Source organism: Mustela lutreola, chromosome 10 (genome assembly GCF_030435805.1).
Source record: "Mustela lutreola isolate mMusLut2 chromosome 10, mMusLut2.pri, whole genome shotgun sequence".
In the NCBI taxonomy this organism is placed as follows: Eukaryota; Metazoa; Chordata; class Mammalia; order Carnivora; family Mustelidae; genus Mustela; species Mustela lutreola.
The window spans coordinates 28,536,789-28,557,171 of NC_081299.1; the positions used below are offsets into that span (position 1 = coordinate 28,536,789).

General features: G+C 43.8%; 1 protein-coding gene across 3 annotated transcripts in view; it reads right to left on the reverse strand.

The window, feature by feature from the left end:
- Positions 1-3,624: 3,624 nt before the first annotated feature.
- Positions 3,625-20,383, reverse strand: part of MEAF6 (MYST/Esa1 associated factor 6) — a 28,178-nt gene continuing 11,419 nt past the window's right edge. Inside the window, exons 5-8 of one of the 3 annotated variants that reach the window (XR_009345055.1) lie at positions 11,475-11,667; positions 7,640-7,697; positions 6,988-7,021; positions 3,625-6,468 (exon numbers count right to left, since the gene is read on the reverse strand). Coding sequence is in view for 2 of the 3 variants with exons in the window: in XM_059135669.1 (XP_058991652.1) it covers positions 6,460-6,468; positions 6,988-7,021; positions 7,803-7,832; positions 11,475-11,667 (266 nt within the window). In the remaining variant the exon portion in view is untranslated. Of the gene's footprint in view, positions 6,469-6,987; positions 7,022-7,639; positions 7,698-7,802; positions 7,833-11,474; positions 11,668-20,383 lie in introns of all 3 variants that reach the window. The other 2 variants (XM_059135669.1, XM_059135670.1) reach the window with 2 other exon arrangements.

A 20,383-nucleotide genomic window follows, 5' to 3' on the forward strand; every position in this document is an offset into this window, starting at 1 on the left:
GTCATTTGCTGTTTCTGTGTTTGGGGTGCGGGGGAAGGACCCTCCAGGCAGGTGGGCAGCAGGTGACGGGCCCAGGCTGCTGCGTGGCACCACTGGCTGGCTGATGGGCACCCACAGGGGCGGCTGAGTCCACGCGGCAGGTGCCAGCCAAGACCAGGCTCCTGGGTAGCTTGTCAGCCCGGGGCCTTGCAGGTCTGAGCTCACTCTGCTGTGCTGCGCCGGCCCTCCAGGACCTGGAGCCGCTCCTCTGGGCCTCTTCCTCAACTTGGCTGCCAGGCCCGAAGACCCGGATGTATATGTCCTCCCCAGGACGTGGGTTTCAAGGGTGGAGTTCTCCGGACCAGCTCCTGCCCCACCCACTGAAGCCCCTTCCCTCACAGGGCCTCGACGCTTCCCACCCATCCAACAGACACAGTGAACCCTGCATCGCTCTAGATGGACAAGAAGACTCCTCAGTTTGTGGGGGTCCAGCCTGAGAGGGAAGGGTCCTGGCTGGGGGGGGACCTATGCAACTCACTAGCCCTCCTAAAGCCCCAGCTTCCTGGCTTGCCTCTCAAAAACGGTGTGAGGTTCCCCCCAGGGCTCGTGGGAAGGTGAGGGTGGCAGGGTTGGAAGTGCTCCCAAGACCCAGCTTCCAGCTGCCCAGGCGCTAAGGGGCTGGGACTCAGATAGATGGCTGTCGCCCTGCCTGCCCTTTCCTCCTCTGCTTTCCTGGTTCCAAGAGCCGAGAAGCTGATGGGGAAACCAGTGAGTATGCAAATCTCTGCATTGTTGGGAAATGATCCCGGGGAGCTCCCAGAGGATGGCCGGCTGCCAGCCCCTCCCCACCTCCACAGGTCCCCTGCCTCACCCTGGGGCTCTCAGCAGCAGGGGCCCGAGCCTGAGTCTGCTTTCCCGAGTTCAGTCTCAAAGGTGGGTTAACCCTGTGGGGGGCGTAGGGGGACTCCGGAAACCTCAGCCTCCCTGGCAAAGAACAAACTGGCCCCAAATGGATGAATCTCCCTTCCTTGGATGTCCCCACCCACTCTGTCCCCATCCGACTCCACTGGCCTGAGGAAAACCCAGCGGTCCCTAAACATCTGGGGCATTTCAGCAAGGAGCCCGAGGGCACTGAGGCTGGGGAAGCAGCCCTCCCAGGGCCCATACCCCCAGTGCTGCCAGCACTTCATACATCCCTGGTCTCCCGGCAGGGTGGCTGGTGTGGAGCAGTGACTGGGAAAAGGCCACCACTGACACCGCCCCCTGCGCAGCCACTTCCTCCCCTACACAGAAGGGCAAGACCCCTGCCTTCAAGGTGAGGCTGGGCAGGTCTCCATCAGGAAAACTGGGATTCAGTGGGACACAAATCCAGGAGTCGAGAGCGGGTGGAGCCGGCACCTCACACCCTGGGCCTCGCTGGTCCCCAGAGGCTCCTGCCCCCAAATAAGGCAGTCCTGGGATCCTAGCACTTCTGCTCCAGGGCTTCTCAAACCTCTGGCTAGTTTTTTTCCCCTAGACCATAGCAGAGTGGGTGGAGTAGAGGGTGGTGAGTAAGAGCCTGTTCTGAGGACCTCCTCTTCATGGGAAGGGTGTGGGAGATTTGGCTAAAAAGAGACAGGAAGTAGAGCCCTACAATTAAGGGAACACGGGCCATCCCAGGCCATGGTATGTAAATCCTTCCAGCTAGTTCCTGGATGGGGAGTTGGCCTCGGGCTGTCATCCTGGGATATGGCCTTTTGAAGGACATCTCAAGGCAGGTACTGGCCATCTTAAATTGCTCACCCATTTAAGAAATGGTTGCGAACTCAAACTCGGTAGAAGGGAAGGATCAGGCAACCCACCCCACCGCACCCTGGGCTGGGCATGTTGCTGGGTCTGGGAAGAGTCCAACCGCTCTGATTCTGGCTGATTCTGGCGGCTCTCCAGATTAGAGCCCCACTAAAGGCCAGGGGTGCTTGTGGGGCTCTGCCTGCCACCTGCTGGCGCCTCCTGGTATGACTGTCTGTGCGGCAGGAGGTCGCTGAGCAACGGGCCTGAACCAAATGCCCAGAGACAAGCATCTCCAGTAGGAGCCGAAAACAAGATTCTAAAGATAATAATACAGAAAGTGCTAAGGCAAAGATGAGAATTCTTTTTTCTTTTCTTTTTTTTTTTTTAAACATAAGTTCTGTGCCCAGTGTGGAGCTTGAACTCATGACCCTGAGATCAAGAGTCGCCCACTCTATGTACTGCCCTTTACAAAGTTGAAAGCTCCAGAAAATTCCAACTGTTATGGGTAACAAATCACCCAAGAAAAATTCTCAGGAAGTGGAGGAATAAGAAGGAATGGAAAAGGAGAAAAAAAACACATGTATTCACATTTAAAAAGTGATTTGGGCAATCAAGTCACAGGGAAATCTGTGTTTTTACCCTTTGATACGGTGGCTCGGCAATCCCACCACTAAGAATCATATTTGCAAAACATAAGGCTTTATGATCCTGCCCAAAATGACAAAAGATGAAAAACAGCATTAATGTCATCAGCAGCGGACTGGTTAAATAAACTGTGGTGTACACACATAAAGGAATGCCAAAGAGCCGACAGAAATGAGGTTCACAAGCTGCATTCACAGAACGCTTTCTAAGCTGTACGACTAGCTACCATTTTGGTACTAGGCACATAGCTGTGTCCATATCACTCATTTGTGTACAAAGCTCCTCGGGAAGGGCCCATGAGGAACCGCCTCTGGGAAGGACAGATGGTTGCTGAGGGATGGTGGACTTTTTTTTTCATTGACCATACTCCTGTACTATTTGAATATATGCCATTTGCACGTATTATTTATTCAAATGAAATCTTTTAACACCTCCTTAGGGTACAGGAATAAGTTACGGGGATGGGGATCTGAGGAGGGTTCTGTCAGCCAGGGGCCTCCAAAGGTTCTTCTTGCCCACGGACAGTAAACGCTTGGAGCACACACACCCCCAACACGTAGGTGGTGTTACATCAGGATAACTGCCCGTTCTAAAGAGCAGGATGGCTGAAGTGCAACAACTGCTTGTGGTTCAACCTAAGGTTTATTCATCAACTATCTCCATGTACTAATGAATATTTTTACATGTTATTATATACCACGTTCAAAGTGACAACTAAAAAAGGCTGAGCCAGAAAATAAAAACAAATTGAAGGCCTGAAATGTACCCTTCCAACCCCGCTCCCAGCCACAGGCCATCCTCCATACACCCTCCTCCTTGGGGACCACCGCCCTGCGCTGAGGTGGGGGTCGGAATCAACACCACAGCCCATCTTGGCAGTGACGATTTTACTGTGATTTTACTCTACAGAAGTTTTCCAAAGTGAAAACTGCTTCCAAGCCTGAAGATTACCACTTAGAAAATTCAGACACAGTAACATTTACATGGACAGGGGAGAATCGCAATGCTTTCTCCTTAGTCACCTTCCCAGGCCCCGAGCAGGACAGCAGCCCGGAGAGGTCCACGTGTACAAACACACACGCTGCTTGTTCACACTCCACGCCGCCCCAGTGCAGCAGCCTTGGCAGCGGGCTTCAGACGGGGATTTTGACGGGCAGTCATGCCTCAGGAGTTGGGAGCGAGGATGAGGGGCAGATAAGTCAGAATAAAAGCAAAAACTAGGTCGCAGAGTGTTTCAAAACAGCATATTTACTCCTTTCAAAGTTAGGCCATTTAAATACTTGTTTCCATTCCTTTCTTTACCACACAGGTTGCGGTATCAACAGTCCTCCTTGTAGGATACTTCCAGAGTATTCTCTAGCCCCCAAAGGCTCCATTTCTCAAAGCATTCCGGAGGCCCCCAAGACGCAGACAGCAGACAGCGGCACTGAACTCCTGTGCTCTCGGCCTGCCAACCCCGTCCGACTCCCGGCACTTCCCTCAGGCCCTCCCGCTGGCCCCACAGAACAAGCAGTCCTCTCCTCTGTGGGTCGTCCCCACTCTCCATCTTCAGCCTGCAGGGTCTGACGCTATTTAGAACATGCGGAGTTTCAACAAAATAAACGATTTCTCAGCCGCGGGAAAAGCAAGCATACTTGAGACTCCCTTGGGAGCTGTGTACAGACACCATCCTCCCAGGAGAAGACATGAAATAGAACTACCACGAGTCTGGATTTTTTTCAGTGTCTTATAACCTCGAACAGGAGCTAAGGGCAACTTCTCCCCGTTGTGGAGATAAGAAGCCTAAGGGCCTAAAGCAAATACTATTCCAGACCCTGATAATCCCGTGAAGGCCTGCCTAGAAGGAAGTCCCTCTCATGGGTCCTGGCAGCCACTCTGGCAGGGTCACTGGTCAGGTCTGAGTCTTTCAGACAAACTTAGTTAATAACCAAAGCAACAAATATCACAAGCATGGTAGGCATCTCTTGGGGTTTCTGCCCAGATGTCTCCGATTTAGAGAACATAAGCACTCCCTCATGACTTAAATTTCTTTAGTCTGTGGCCAGCTTACAGGAAAACTTGGGAGGTCCCCTAATCAATGACTGAAAACTTTACAGAGAAAATAAGTATAAAGCAAGCAGCCTACCTCTAACCATGATCATATACATATGTGTGTATTCATATACACAGGTATGTTTTTATATAATATAACTTTTTAAGAGCAATCCCACCAGATCTCAAGCAAATGTCAAAACTATGAGAGAAATATTCTCAGGTTTGCTGTGTGCTCTCCTCTAGGCCAGAGAGACCACAGGAAGCCCCACTTTTCTCTCCCAGGAAAGGAGAGAAACTGACAAAGGAGGGTATAGAAATCTGCTGGTCCCCATGGTTTGAAGCTTTATAATTGTTTTTTTTTTTCCCTTTTTCTAAGGATCAATCTAAATATAAGAAACTATTTTCTTAAAAACCTTAACATTGGAGTTCTTGCTACCAAAGACATCTAATTAGCCACAGAGTCCAAAAAAAAAAAAAAAAAAAAGAGAGAGTTTATTTGAGAACAAGAGTGAAAGCTTTCGCACATCTGACAAGGTAGACTCGTTCTGCTAAGAGATGCCATCCATATTCAGCTCTACCAATATTATCACAATGGAACATACTTGTTCTAACAAAGATATGGGCCTAAGTCAAGGACTATGACTAGACAGCATCAAAGGAAAGATGGGGCCCCAAATCTTATCTCCTAGACTGATTCACAACATAGGATTTCAATCAAACACTCCTCATGCAGTGGTTCTCAAGCCTGGCTTCTCATCAGAATCCCAGGGACTCTTTGGAAGGAAATCCCAGCCACTAGACTGCACCCCAGTTGGAGTCTCTGGGGGTGGGTCGCAGGCACCAGCAGGTCCTTAAGCTTCCCAGGTGACTCCCGTGAGCAGCCGAGGTCAAGCCCCACTCCAGAGGCAGATTAACAGCTCGATAAACCGGCAAGCTCCCCAGCCAGAGCAGCCCTGTGAGGTAGGGGGTCTGCTGGGCATCGCTGCCTCTTGCAGATCCTATCTCTCACTCTCCTCAAGAATTCCAAACGTTACCAGCTCTGGGGGTAATGCTGAGCCTTTCCATATACCTTAGTGATTTTTAGAGCAATGTTTAATCAGGCAGATACCAGCAAAGAAAGAAAAATGGAAAAAGGAAGAGATTTGCATAAGGCATGATACGAATAAATAAAATAAGTGAAAAAAACAATCTCAGGTTTAAAAGTAAAGCATAAGAAGTCAACACCTGTGAAATTTTATTTATATAAAAGAATAAAAATATCTATTTTAAAAGGATTGATTTAAACTTAGGTTTTTCAGCTTTTCCTGTTCCTTGAACATGAAACTGCTTCCAACGCAGAAAGATTTAAGATAGGTAATTATTAAATAAACCCTCTTTACCTTCCCCCTGCAAAAACACAGAGCCAAGTTCCCCATTTTCTTTATGGTAAACCAGATTCTTTTCAGTTAAGAATACTGGCAACTGCACGAAGCAGATGATCAGATATGTTGGCAGGAAGGTATGTGCTGTACAACGGCATTACAAAAGTCCCCAAAGAAAAGAAGATGGTAAAAACAATAGAAAAATAATAAAACACAAACAAAATAAGAAAATGCCCGATATTTACAGCCTCCCTCTGAAACATGACCTACATTCTACCTTCAGCATAAAACAAAACCAGAGAACGTTTCTTGATGGGTATCACAGAAGAAGCTGGTGCCAGCCAGTTTTGAGGGGGGGGGGGGGACACATTCATTCCAAGAAGAGAGAAATGCAGAGTTAGCAACTTGCTGGAATTATAACCATGTCTTGGTCTTCTTGCAGTTCTGTTACTAAAAATGACACACAGTAAATGATCCAATGTGGTCTTACAGAAATGAGTTGTCACCACGTTTCAGAACAAACTATTCAGAGTCACAGGCACTGGGTCTGGGAAAGCAGAGGTGGATGGCTGCGCACTCAGGTGAGGGATATGGATCTTTGTGAGGTTGGAGGAGGGAAGCAGGGCTCTACAGCCTGGAAGCTTCTGCAGCTTCTGCACTAATGAGTCTTCTAATAATCCTGAAGAGAGAAAGAGAGAGACCCAACTTACTGTCAGAACACTAGTTGGAACCTAAGAAAATAATCTATCAACAGCTCTGCTAGGGGATTGTTCTATAGCCAAAGATTCTAGTCCAAATATAATAGACAATATTTCACATCTTAAACATTAATTCTGCCCTTATTTAGGCCCCCTGAGCTCACCAATCCAAAACAAAACAAACAAAAATAAAAACTAGTATTAACAATTCATTCTTTAATCAAAGGGGATTTTTCTTCAGTAAAAATGTGTGACCTCTCTAATAAACAAAACAAAACAAAACAAAAAACACAAAACAAGAACCAACCAAACAACAACCATAAAAAAAGCAAAAAAAACTAAGTAACCCTTAAAAGTTGAAGTATATCCAATTGGATACCCCAGCCTTTAAAATGGAGAGCTGTAATCTGAGATTAGAACACTCAGCTCTGAAGAGAACACATTTTTCTAATCATCTACAAAATCACCAGCCTCTCTGAAATGGTCTGGCTGATACTTACAGCTCGTGGTTTTTTGTTTAACTTCAGATCAATCCTGTGATAGAAAAGATAAATATTTGCATTTTAATTTACAGAAAGAGGGGCCAGGAATCAGCTACTGCATAGGGCACAAGCTATAACAAAGACTATTTGGTTAAGTAAAACCCACATTCTTCATTAGACTATGTCATATTTAGTTTACCCAGATATTATTAAGCAAGTATTTAAAAACATAAGCAGATACTTTCGCCACAAGGCAAACTTAGATGACAAAAAGAAATATACAGCAGTTATGAAAGCCATATAATTTAAAAACTATTCAAAACTATACGTTAAAAAGAGATTGGATTAAGAGGGCATGCTCTATGTTAATGTGTTAGCTTTGTAACTATATCACTGATAATCACTGAGACACATAATGATTAAGAACAGGAAAGAGACTAGGAGTTTGTATTTCTGGACATGAAACACAAAAGAAATTAAACAAATTTCAATTTTTAAATCTTTCCAAAGCAAAATATCAAGTTCTTAAACTATTAATCTCCTTATGAAGCAAAGCCAGAAAATCAATTTAAATGTGAATTAAAGTAAAGGTTATCTATTTTTAAAGAAATTAAGATGCATAAAAGTGAAGTTTACTTAATTTTGCTTAAGTTATTAAATAAAATGTTACCTCCATCACGTTTTTCTGTTTTTAAAAAAAACTTCCCAGCCTAACCTAATATACATACCTACAATTAAACAGATAAACTATGGGTTAGAAAGGTCTCAAAAAGGCATATTGGTCTCTACACACTAAACAACACAGCACAAATACTAATTCAAATCAAACTTACTCAAAGTCATAATCAAACATGCCAGACGGGCTGAGGGGCAGCATTTGAAAGGAAGAAAGCAGTAGAAATTAATATACTAATTGAATAAATTAGTCGATTAGCCACCCTAGCAAGATTCATAGAAACAATATCAGCTTTAAGAATCTTAAGCCATAAAGTTTCAAACATCAAAGCACCAAAGATTCTGTGGTTGGGAGAGTCCCTTCCCTCACTGGATTTCGTATCAGAAGAACAGACTAAGAAAGGAAAAGTTATTGCATTAGAAAACGAGGTACCTGCAGGCCGTCTATTAGCTGCCAGATTCAGAGTTAGAACTTTTAAAATACGTAATTGTAGTGAAAAATATAAACAGCACATTAGAAGAAATAGAGAAAGAAGGGTTTAGTCATATAATGAAAGGGAGCTTTAAAGACAGTACTAACAATTCAGCACAATACACTTTGACTAACATGAAAGATAAAAACATTATACATTTTTTAAAAGAAAACATTCTGCAACTTTTAACCCAATCCTAAGTTCTAAGAATGTCCAGGGAACATGGTACTCTTTTTCTAGAGCATTCATCCTAGAAAGCCAAGGGTCGAATGAATAAACTTTGGTGACAGTCTTGTTCCAGAGGACTGCATGGTCCCATCACTTTGGCCCTGAACTGGTGATGGCAGGTAACTGTTTATGTCAGGGCTAGGATTAAGAACACCCAAATCTACAGCCCCCGCCTCCCCCAGTAAGACAAAGGAGAGCCGACATCCACAAGCATCTGAGCCTCAGGGATCTGGAAGGAACAGTGCAGTGGAGGAGACTGTTTAGGGCATCACTGCTAACAGGCCATGGTCTGGGCCGAGCTCCAAAGCAAACATTAACCCTGAGCATGACTCCAGCTCTTTGGCTGGCTCCAACACCTTTCACACTGTAGACAGGTGCTGAAACAATATGCAAAATGCTCTATCTTCCTCCTGGCCCATGTTTGCAAGAGTGAAGCTGGAAGAAAGCTTAACTTCAATATCTCTTAGGCAACCGCCTCACTTAAGTCATTTGTGGAAGAGTACGCAGCGTACAAACCAGGAACCATCAAAAATTTAACTTTTCAGGACACCTGGCTGGCTCAGCTGAAAGAGCCGGAAGGGACTCCTGATCTCGGGGTCGTGAGTTCGAGCCCCACGATGGGTGTGGGGATTACTTCAAGTAAATAAAACTTCAAAAAGAATTTAATTTTCAGCCTAACCTAAATTTGTTCACAAGTGAGACTGTACCTACTTAATGAAAATGTCACAAACTACCTAGAATTCTAGAGTTCTGTGTATTATTAGTAAAAACCTCTAAGAGCAGCTATAAGTTATTATTTCTACTTTTTTCTTTAAAGTCACTGGGACTTATTATTCAGATAACATATAAAATATACGAATTCAGAACACTGTGATCATTTATGAATGCTAAAAATTATCTGACATATGTTCATATTCCTCAAGAGGACAAACCCAAAAGTTACTCCTTTTTGCTACAGTACCGTATTCATTTCCACTTTGCTTTACTCACCCCTACACAATGCCTGGCACACAGCAGGCATTCAGACATCTGTTGAAATAATTCACTATCAACTTTCTGCGAGTATCTGGGGCGTGGCAAGCTGGGAGGAGAAACAAGTAGGGTACTGACTGCAAATGTACACACGTGTGTGAACAAAGTGCTCCACTCTCCACCCTTCCAGAAAAGACAGGAGTCGGGGACAAGGAGTTTGGACACTTCCTGACTGAAGATGGTAGGAATCGGAGAAACCTCACTGGCCCCCGAGGTGCCACTCTGGTGCACGGGACGTTTTTATCCAGAAAGAAGGCAAATCAGCCCGACTCTGCTCCTTTGGAGCATGTAGGCGCCTACAGCCAACGGAAAAGGCCAGCCAGGTATTACAGCAGCGGGATGACAAAAGGGTCCTGGCTTTCCAAACAGAAAACACCATTTGTGAAAGCAATAAATAATACCCAAGATCTTTATAAATCCTTCTATTTTTCTGGAAGGAGTTAGCTCTAGGAGCCAGACGAAAAAGGGGTAGGACAGAGTAGTGTTCCTATGGAAATCTACTAGAAACCCACAGGAGGAAGTTAAGTTCATGTCTAATTCCCTTTTATCAGTCTGCTGATCATGGCCTTAAGAAAAGGGGAAGTATCACCTACAATGAACAGTAGCTACCTACTAAATCACTAATGGAAAAAATGTCCCAGAAACTTTCAAGGAATTGTCCCCCTACTCTAGACACTGTGAAATAGGAAAAGAATCATTACTTTAAAATAGCACTGGAGTAAATTTAATAAAAGTAACATAGAACATGACATTTAAATTACCTTAACAATTAAAAAAAATATTTTAAGAGTCTAGCTCCCGGCTACTGCTTGTGATGAGCTAGCATTAGTCCTACCGCAGTGATTAAATAGCCTATAACCTTACTAATCTTAAGATCTTGCTATTTCTTACTGCAGTCATGAGATTGGCATAGTGATTTTTGGTTTGCAGGAAAGTATTAAACAGTGATCTTGAGTCACTCTTTGGAGGAAATACTATTTCTGCAGTCTAAAAACCACCGCCACCACTGACAAGAAAAATTCTTTAAAAAACTAGAGAATCTGCTGATGCCTACGAGGCTTAAACCAGTTCAAGTTCATTCTGTATTACCGCCATTTGCCATAACCACAAAGCTAACGATGTGAATGCCTTGGGTGTGTGAAGGAATATCCCACAGGTCTGTAGAGCAACCCAACCCGAAGGGTACTGGAGCACAGGGAACCCCGCCACTCCTTGCTTGCATCCTTCACCTCAGTATGTGAGCTCCCAAGAGGAGCAGGACAAAAGCCAGCCTATGAACACCTGGTTTTCATGCCTGCCAGAAGACAGTCTGAGGTCAGGAAAAGACTGCTCACTCTAGAAGCTATGCATCCCCCTCCCTGAGTACAGCTGTACAATTATGAGTTAATAGGCCCTGGCATTATCATACAAACCCCAGGCAGAGGGTAATGCTAAAATCCTCTCTGCGTGACACCTGACCTCTCTGTCCACTGATGTCATTCCTATCTCCTTACGCACTGTAAAATACAAAAACAAAATAAACACACACACAGTGGACAAACATTATCTAGAAAGGTACTTTCATATCTTATGACTTTATATTATTCCTCTCTGATATCTGAAATCAGCAATTACAGACATGTAGAAAACAAAGAAATCATAAGCAGTCAAACACTTGTATTTAAAAAGAAAAAAAGGCCTATCAGAGATCAGCTCTGTTCACCCACAAGGGAGTAAGTGTAAGCAGGGATCAGGATTAGGAGCAAAAGAATCTCTCCCCTTGGCAGCTTCCCAACATGTACAAGTGCCATATTCCAAGTCCTATTCTACAGACTTCCCCCTTTCCTCCTCAGATTCAATATGGAATGAAATTCTTTACACCAGAACAGTAAGAAGGCTGTCTTCCTTTACCATCACTCTAATGCCCACCCATTCCTCCACTGGAGAAAACTTCGCCTGTCTCATTTGGACCAAAGCAATTTCTCCCCACCTGCAACAGAAAAATGGCACCAAGCCTGACGCGTTTTTACCCTAGTAAAGCCCCTTTGCAGCAATGATCATGGCCGCTCTGGGCAGGGGAGTAGGGGCAGTGGAGTGGGGGAGGTCCCTGCCACTGACCTGTGTCGGTTTTTATTCTTTCGTTTTTTATGGCTGCTGTGATGACTCCCTGAGGAAGTAGAAGAAGCAGCCTTCTGAGGCTTCACTCCCTGCACAGATCCGTCCAGATCCTCAGGGTCCTCCTGGCTGGGCTCATTCTCCTGATTGTGGAAGTCTGGAGAAGTATCACTTTCTGTCCCACTTCCTGGTTCCCCTGGAGGGAATAAACACAAGTCCCAGAAGCGTCAGCAGCACTCCTCAGGCAGTCTGTCCGTCAGCCAGGAAAGATGTTGTTGAGCACTAACAGATTAAAAAAAGTGACGACTTCCCATCTTCCAGACCATACATTCTAAGTGACAGGAAAATACCTGCTGCCAGAGAAGATATGTGCAGTCAAAGCATCAAAGTTACCAGAGTTCCAGAAACTCAAGGAACCTGAAATAGTGTAACCAGAAGCAACCTACCTAAGGACAGCTGGGGGATGGGACCATACAAGCAGGAGTCCCTCCTCTTGGATGCATTAAGGTCACTTATACAGCAAATACACTAATGGGATTAATGATTATACAAGAAGCCTGGGTTCCTTCCCCAAACTGTACAGGAATCCTGTCGAGGGGGAGCGCAAGAGGACAGGAGCCTCATTATTCTGAGAAGTCTTAAGAATAGTATTTAAGGGACGGCTGGATGGCTCAGTCCATAAGCATCTGCCTTCGGCTCAAGTCATGATCCCAGGATCCTGGCATTTAGCCCCGCACTGGGCTCCCAGCTTGGCGGGGTGACTGTTTCTCCCTTTCCCCCTGCCTGTGCTATTTTTCTGTCAAATGAATGAATAAAAATCTTAAAAAAAAAAAAAAAAAGTATTTAAAAAGTGGTAGTAATACTCTTCAGCTGACATACATTCCCAATTTTAAAACTCTTTATATATATGGGGCACCTGGGTGGCTCAGTGGGTTAAGCCGCTGCCTTCGGCTCAGGTCATGATCTCAGGGTCCTGGGATGGAGTCCCGCATCAGGCTCTCTGCTCAGCAGGGAGCCCGCTTCCCTCTCTCTCTCTCTGCCTGCCTCTCCATCCACTTGTGATTTCTCTCTGTCAAATAAATAAATAAAATCTTTAAAAAAAAATTCTTTATATATATTAAGCTAATTCAAAAACAATTTGCATAAATATGTATTTTTAAGAATAATTACATAGGGGTGCCTGGGTGGCTCAGACATTAAGCATCTGCCTTCCACTCAGGTCATGAGCCCGCTTGGGACTCCCTGCTCCATGGGAAGTCTGCTTCTCCCTCTCCCCCTCCCCCTGCTTGTGGTCCCTCTCTTGCTGTCAAATAAATAAATAAAATCTTAAAAAAAAAAAAAAAGAAAAGAAAAGAAAAAGAAAGGGGCGCCTGAGTGGCTCAGTGGGTTAAAGCCTCTGCCTTCGGCTCCGGTCATGATCCCAGGGTCCTGGGATCATTGCCTCTGCCTTCGGCTCCGGTCATGATCCCAGGGTCCTGGGATCAAGCCCCACATCCGGCTCTCTGTTCCGCAGGGAGCCTGCTTCCCTTCCTCTCTTTGCCTGCCTCTCTGCGTACTTGTGATCCTTGTCTGTCAAATAAATAAATAAAATCTTAAAAAAAAAAAAAGAATAATTACATATATTCTAGTAAAGGTATACCTATTTTTTCCTGAAAGGAATTTCTTGAAACCATAATAGATAAGGATGGAAGAATACTTTCACTTGACTCAACTACTCAAGGAGCCCAAATATGTACATGGTTTCTTTTTCTCTTTATTTAATTTTTGTACACTATCAGTTTCTAAAAACTGTCAAAAGCAGTTATGTGGACAACAGGACCAGGGGCCAGTTTTCTTCTTTTTATATCTTTGTATTATAAAATGCTGGGAGGGGATTTCAAGTTGAGTCACACATGGGCACAAGAGTAAAAAAAAGAGACAGTCCCCAGAAAGCAGAAGGAAGCAGTGGAACCAGATCTCAGAAATCACAAGACCATATTTTTTAACAAGTCACGAGTGCAACAGAAGAGGGAGCTCTATGGCTATGAAGCTAGAAAAAGTATGCTGATGAATCCTGCTCCTAAACCAATTTCATATAAAAATTGGAAAACAAACTTTAAAACTTAGTACCCAAAACTACAGTAACCAAGACTGTGGTTAAGAAGAGACATACAGGGGCGCCTGTAGTGGGTTGAGCCTCTGCCTTCGGCTCAGGTCATGATCTCAGGGTCCTGGGATCGAGCCCTGCGTCGGGCTCTCTGCTCAGCGGGGAGCCTGCTTCCTCCTCTCTCTCTGTCTGCCTCTCTGCCTACTTGTGATCTCTGTCTGTCAAATAAATAAATAAATCTTAAAAAAAAAAAGACATACAGATCAACAGAAATCGAAGTCCAGATAAAACCTTTACAGTTAGGGTCAAATGGCTTTGAAGGGTGATGAGACAATCACAGTGAAATCGTATTTTTGATAAATAAGGCTGGGACAAGTGGACATCCTCAAAGAAAAGAATGAAGTCTGACCCCTATCTCACACCACACACAAAAATGAATTCAAAATGTATCAGAGGCCTAAATATAAGAGCTAAAAACATAAAACTCTTAGAACCCACTTGATTAGGTAAATGGTTTCTTAGGTAGGAGCACAAAAGGCAGCCGAACAAGAAAAAATACACAAGTATGTGGAGAAACTGGCACCCCCATACATTGCTGATGGGAATAGAAAATGGTACAGCCACCTGGAAACTGTCTGGTAGTACCTCAAAGCCTAAGGACAGACTTACCAAATGATCCAGCAATTCTACTCCCAGGTATATATCCAAGAGGAATGAAAACAGGTTCACACCAAACTTGTCATGAATATTTTTTTTTTTTAAAGATTTTATTTATCTGACAGAGAGAGAGAAATCACAAGTAGGCAAAGAGGCAGGCAGAGAGAGAGGAGGAAGCCGGTTCCCTGCTGGGCAGAGAACCCGATGTGGGGCTCGATCCCAGGATCCCGGGATCATGACCCGAGCTGAAGGCAGAAGCTTTAACCCACTGAGCCACCCAGGCGCTCCTGTCATGAATATTCACAGCAGTATTAAACCTAGTAGCCAAATGACCACTAACTGATGAATACATAAATAAAATGTGGTATATCCATACAATGGAGTATTATTCAGCATTAAAAAGAAATGTAATAGTAATACATGTTTTGTTTAGGGCTTTTTATTTTTCCTTGGTGTCATTATAGTGGTAAGAGCCTATCGTTTATAGAACTACCATAACACACAGCAATCCTATTTGTGGGTATTTATCCAAAGAACTGAAATCAGGATTTTGAAGAGACAGCTGCACTCCCATGTCCACTAAAGTATTCATTATTCACATTACCCAAAGTGTGAAAACCACCTAAACACCCATCAATGGATGAATGGATAGAGAAAACGTGATATATATATATATATATATATACACACACACACAGAATGGAATATATTATAAAAGTCTCAATAAAAAAAGAAGGAAATCTTGTCATATGCTACAACAGATGAACAAGGAGATCATGTTGAATGAAATAAACCAGTAGCAGAAGAACAAATACCGCATGATTCCATTTATGTAAGGCAGCTACAACAGCCACACTCAGGGAAGCAGAGAGTAGAATGGTGGCTGCCAAGGGGAAGAAGAAAGGAGGAGTAGAAAGTTTCAATTACGCATGAATAGGCTCTAGAGATCTGCCGTACAACACTGTACCGGTAGTTAACAATACTATAGGAGGCACTTAAAAATCTATGGAAGTCGGGGGAACTTGCTGGCTGAATCGTTAGGGCACACAACTCTTTTTTCTTTTTTTTTTTTAAAGATTTTATTTATTTATTTATCAGAGATAGAGGGAGAGAGAACAAGTGAGCACAGGCAGACAGAGAGGCAGGTAGAGGCAGAGGGAAAAGCAGGCCCCCTGCGGAGCAAGGAGCCCGATGTGGGACTCCATCCCAAGGTGCTGGGATCATGACCTGAGCCGAAGGCAGCCGCTTAACCAACTGAGCCACCCAGGCGTCCCAGGGCACACAACTCTTAATCTCAGGTTGTGAGTTCAAGCCCCACGTTGAATGTGGAGCCTATTCAAAAAAAAAAAAAAAAACCTGTGAACTTATTTTTAACTTTTTTTTTAAGATTTTATTTATTTATTTGAGAGACATTACAGAGGGAAAAGGAGAAGGTGACTCACTGTTGAGCAGAGAGCCTGATGTGGGCCTCAGTCCCAGGACCCTGAGATCATGACCTGAACCGAAGGCTATGCTTAACTGACTGAGCCACCCAGGCACCCCTGTTTTTAGTGTTTTTACCACAGTTTAAAAAACCTATCATTTGGAGAGACCTAAGAAACATGCATACAAGAAAATGGTATGATGTCTAGGATTTTCAATGTAACACAGGAGGTGGAAGTGACAGTAGGGGTATGGATGGAGCACTGAGCATGCTCTGGGATTTGGGGCAGTGTAACGGGTACACAGGGGTTTGGTTTTTTACCTTATTTGTATAGATTCAAAAACTCACTTTAATAAAGAGTGTTTAATAAAAAGTATTCACTTTTCCCTATAGTTTATTTCGATATCTGTAACAGGCCCTCCCAAGGACTATAAGTGGTAATACTCTTTTCGGAAAGTCTAGGGTGTTTTCCAAAACCAAAAACCAATTCCCTGATTCTCCAGACACCAACAATTTGATTCCGTTCTGACGCTTATTACTGGAGTTAGGGCAGAGCCACAGGTTAAAGGCTCGGTCTCGTAAGCATGCCTCCCTCACTTCGGTCCCAAGTCCCAGGCCTCTCACACTTCTGACCAATGAGCTATAAATCAGGGGGTACCCTAAACTCCCTCTTCAGGTATCATAATTTCTACAATAGCCCCAAGAACTCAGGAATATGATTTATTTACTATTAATTGTCTATTATAAAAGCTACAACTCAGCAACAGCTTAATACATAGGGCAAGGTATGGGGAGGGGCGGGGAGCTGCCATGCCTTTTCTGGGCACACCACCCTCCTAGCTCCTCACTTCATTCACCAACTAAAGCTCCACAGTTTAGGGTTTCAGTTGTTGTTGTTGTTTTTTAAGATTTTGTTTATTTATTAGAGAGAGGGCATGCAAAACATGCTCATGGCGGGGCGGGGGCGGCAGAGGGAAGCAGACTGTCCACTCAGCAGGGAGGGTGATGCACGGCTCAATCCCAGGACCCTGAGATCATGACCTGAGCCAAAGACAGATGCTTAACCGACTGTGCCCCCCAGTTTAGAGGTTTTTAAGGAAGTTTCATTATGCAGTCATGATTAAGTCATTGGCTACTGGTGATTAACTCAGTCACTAGGCCTCCTCCCCTCTCTGAGTTTTGGGGTAGGGCTGAGAGTTCTAAGCCCCCATCCTCACACTCTCTAGGGCTCCCCAACTCTCAGTCATCTCCATTAGCATTCAACAGTTTCTTCCGTATGCAGTGAATACTAGTCATTCTTACCACTCTGGAGATTCCAAGGGTTTTAGGAGCTGTGTGCCAGAGCAGGGGACAAAGACCTACTATGTATTTCCCACCACACCACAGAAAGTAACTGTGCTGTATTTATGAAAATCGCCCTTTGACACAACAATGCCACTTCCGGGACACCAACCTATAGAAATAAAAAGCCCATTACACACAAGCTAGTGTACCAGGAAGTTTCCTGCAACATTGTTTATATTGGGGAAAGTGGAGAGTGTGAATGTGCACCAAAGGGGAGGAGGCACAACCAGACTGTTGGGTATTTTCAGCATTTGAAAAGAATGTGAGATTGTAACAATAGCTAACAGAGTCTTAACTAGAAGCCTGGCCTGCTCTATACCCTTTACATACATCGTGCCTAAAGCCCTCACAGAAACCTCTGCAACTATGATGACCACTTACAGAGAAGGAAACCGAGGAGGCTGGAGTTTAAGAAATCTGCCCAAGGTCACACAGCTAATAAGGGAAAGAGTCGGGATTCATAGTTAAAGACAGTTTGGATCCAAAGCCCACGCTCTTCATCACTACTCCATACACTTCTATCTAGATGTGTTCAACCTGCAGAGGCATAGGTGAAAAAGCAGATAAAATGTACTGCTGGATCCAATGCCTTTCTTTTAAAAAAAGAAAATCTCAATAGATGCAGAAAAGCATCTGACAAAGTACAGCATCCTTTCTTTCCTTTTCTTTTCTTTTTTAAGATTTTATTTATTTGACAGACAGAGATCACAAGTAGGCAGAGAGGCAGGCGGGGGGCGGGGAGGAAGCAGGCTCCCTGCCAAGCAGAGAGCCCGATTCGGGGCTCCATCCCAGGACCCTGGGATCATGACCTGAGCTGAAGGCAGAGGCCTTAACCCACTGAGCGACCCAAGCACCCCTACAGCATCCTTTCTTGATCAAAACTCTTCACAGTGTAGGGACAGAGGGTACATACCCCACTATCATAAAAGTCATCTATTAAAAACCTACAGCAAATATCATTCTCACTGGGGAAAAACTGAGAGCTTTTCCCCTAAGGTCAGGAACAATGCAGGGATGTCCACTATCACCACTGCTATTCTACATAGTACTAGAAGTTCTTACCCTCAGCAATCAGACAACAAAAAGAAATAAAAGGCATCTGAATCGGCAAAGAAGAGGTCAAACTCTCTTTGCAGATGATATGATACTTTACATGAAAATCCAAAAGACTCTACCCCAGTACTGCTAGAACTCATACAGGAATTCAGTAAAGTATCAGGATATAAAACAATGCACAGAAATCAGCTGCATTTCTCTATACCAAAAGCAAGACAGAAAAAAGAGAAATTAAGAAGTCGATTCCAGGGGCGCCTGGGTGGCTCAGTGGGTTAAAGCCTCTGCTTTCGGCTCGGGTCATGATCCCAGGGTCCTGGGATCGAGCCCCACATCGGGCTCTCTGCTCAGCGGGGAGCCTGCTTCCTCCTCTCTCTCTGTCTGCCTCTCTGCCTACTTGTGATCTCTGTCTGTCAAATAAATAAATCGATCTTTAAAAAAAAAAAAAAAAAAGAAGAAGAAGTCAATTCCATTTACAATTGCACCGAAAACCATAAGATACCTAGGAATAAACCTAATCAAAGAAGCAAAGAATCTGTACTCAGAAAACTATAACGTATTCATGAAAGAAATTGAGGAAGACACAAAGAAATGGAAAAATGTTCCATGTTCATGGACTGGAAAAACAAATATTGTGAAAATGTCTACGCTACCTAGAGCAATCTACACATTTAATGCAATCCCTATCAAAATACCATCAACTTTTTTCAAAGAAATGGAACAAATAATCCTAAAATTTGTATAGAACCAGAAAAGACCCTAAATAGCTAGAATGTTGAAAAAGAAAACCAAAGTTGGTGGCATCACAATTCCAGACTTCAAGCTCTATTTTAAAGCTGTAATCATCAAGATAGTACAGTACTGGCACAAAAACAGACACACAGATCGATGGAGCAGAACAGAGAGCCCAGAAATGGACCCTCAACTGTATGGTCAACTCATATTTGAAAGCAGGAAAGAATGTCCAATGGAAAAAAGAGTCTCTTCAACAAATGGTGTTGGGAAAATTGGACAGCCACATGCAGAAGAATGAAACTGGACCATACACAAATAGACTCAAAATGGATGAAAGACCTAAATTTGAGACAGGAATCCATCAAAATCCTTGAGGAGAAAACAGGCAGCAACCTCTTCAACCTCCCCCTCAGCAACTTCCTAGAAACATCGCCAAAGAAAAGGGAAGCAAGGGCAAAAATGAACTATTGGGACTTCATCACTATAAAAAGCTTTTTCACAGCAAAGGAAACAGTCAACAGAATCAAGACAACTGACGGAATGGGAGAAGATACTTGCAAATGACATATCAGATAAAGGGCTAGTATCCAAAATCTATAAAGAACTTATCAAACTCAACACCCAAAGAATAATCTAATCAAGAAATGGGCAGAGACATAAACAGATGTTTCTGCAAAGAAGACATCCAAATGGCTAACAGACACATGTAAGTGCTCCACATCACTTGGCATCAGGGAAATACAAATCAAAACTTCAATGAGATAACACCTCACACTAGTCAGAACAGCTAAAATTAACAAGTCAGGAAACAGCAAATGTTGGTGAGGATGTGGAGAAGAGGAACCCTCCTACACTGTTAGTGGGAATGCAAGCTGGTACAGCTACTCTGGCAAACAGATGGAGGTTCCTCAAAAAGTTGAAAATAGAGCTATCCTATGACCCAGCAATCGCACTACTGGGTATTTACCCTAAAGACACAAATGTAGTGATCCGAAGGGGCATGTGCACCTCGAAATTTATAGCAGCAATGTCCACAATAGCCACACAATGGAAAGAACCTAGATGTCCATCAATAGCTGAATGGATAAAGGAGATGTGGTGGGTGTGCATACACATACACACACATACACACGCACGCGCACAGACACTCACAGGAATATTATGCAGCCATTAAAAGGTGAAATCTTGCCATTTGCAACAACATGGATGGAATTAGAGGTTATTATGCTAAGCAAAATTAAGTCAATCAGAGAAAGAATTATATGATCTCACTGATATGAGGAATCTGAGAAACAAGGCAGAGGATCATAGGGGTAAGGAGGGAAAAATGAAACAAGATGAAATCAGAGAGGGAGACAAACCATAAGAGACTCTTAATCTGAGGAAACAAACAGGGTTGCTGGAGGGGAGGGCGGTGGAAGGGATGGGGTGTCTGGGTGATGAACATGGGGAGGATATGTGCTATGGTGAGTGCTGTGAATTGTGTAAGATGGATAAATCACAGACCTGAACCCCTGAAACAAATACATTATATGTTAATAAAAAAATTTTTTTTAAATAAAAAAACCCTTTAGGGACGCCTGGGTGGCTCAGTTGGTCAAGCAGCTGCCTTCA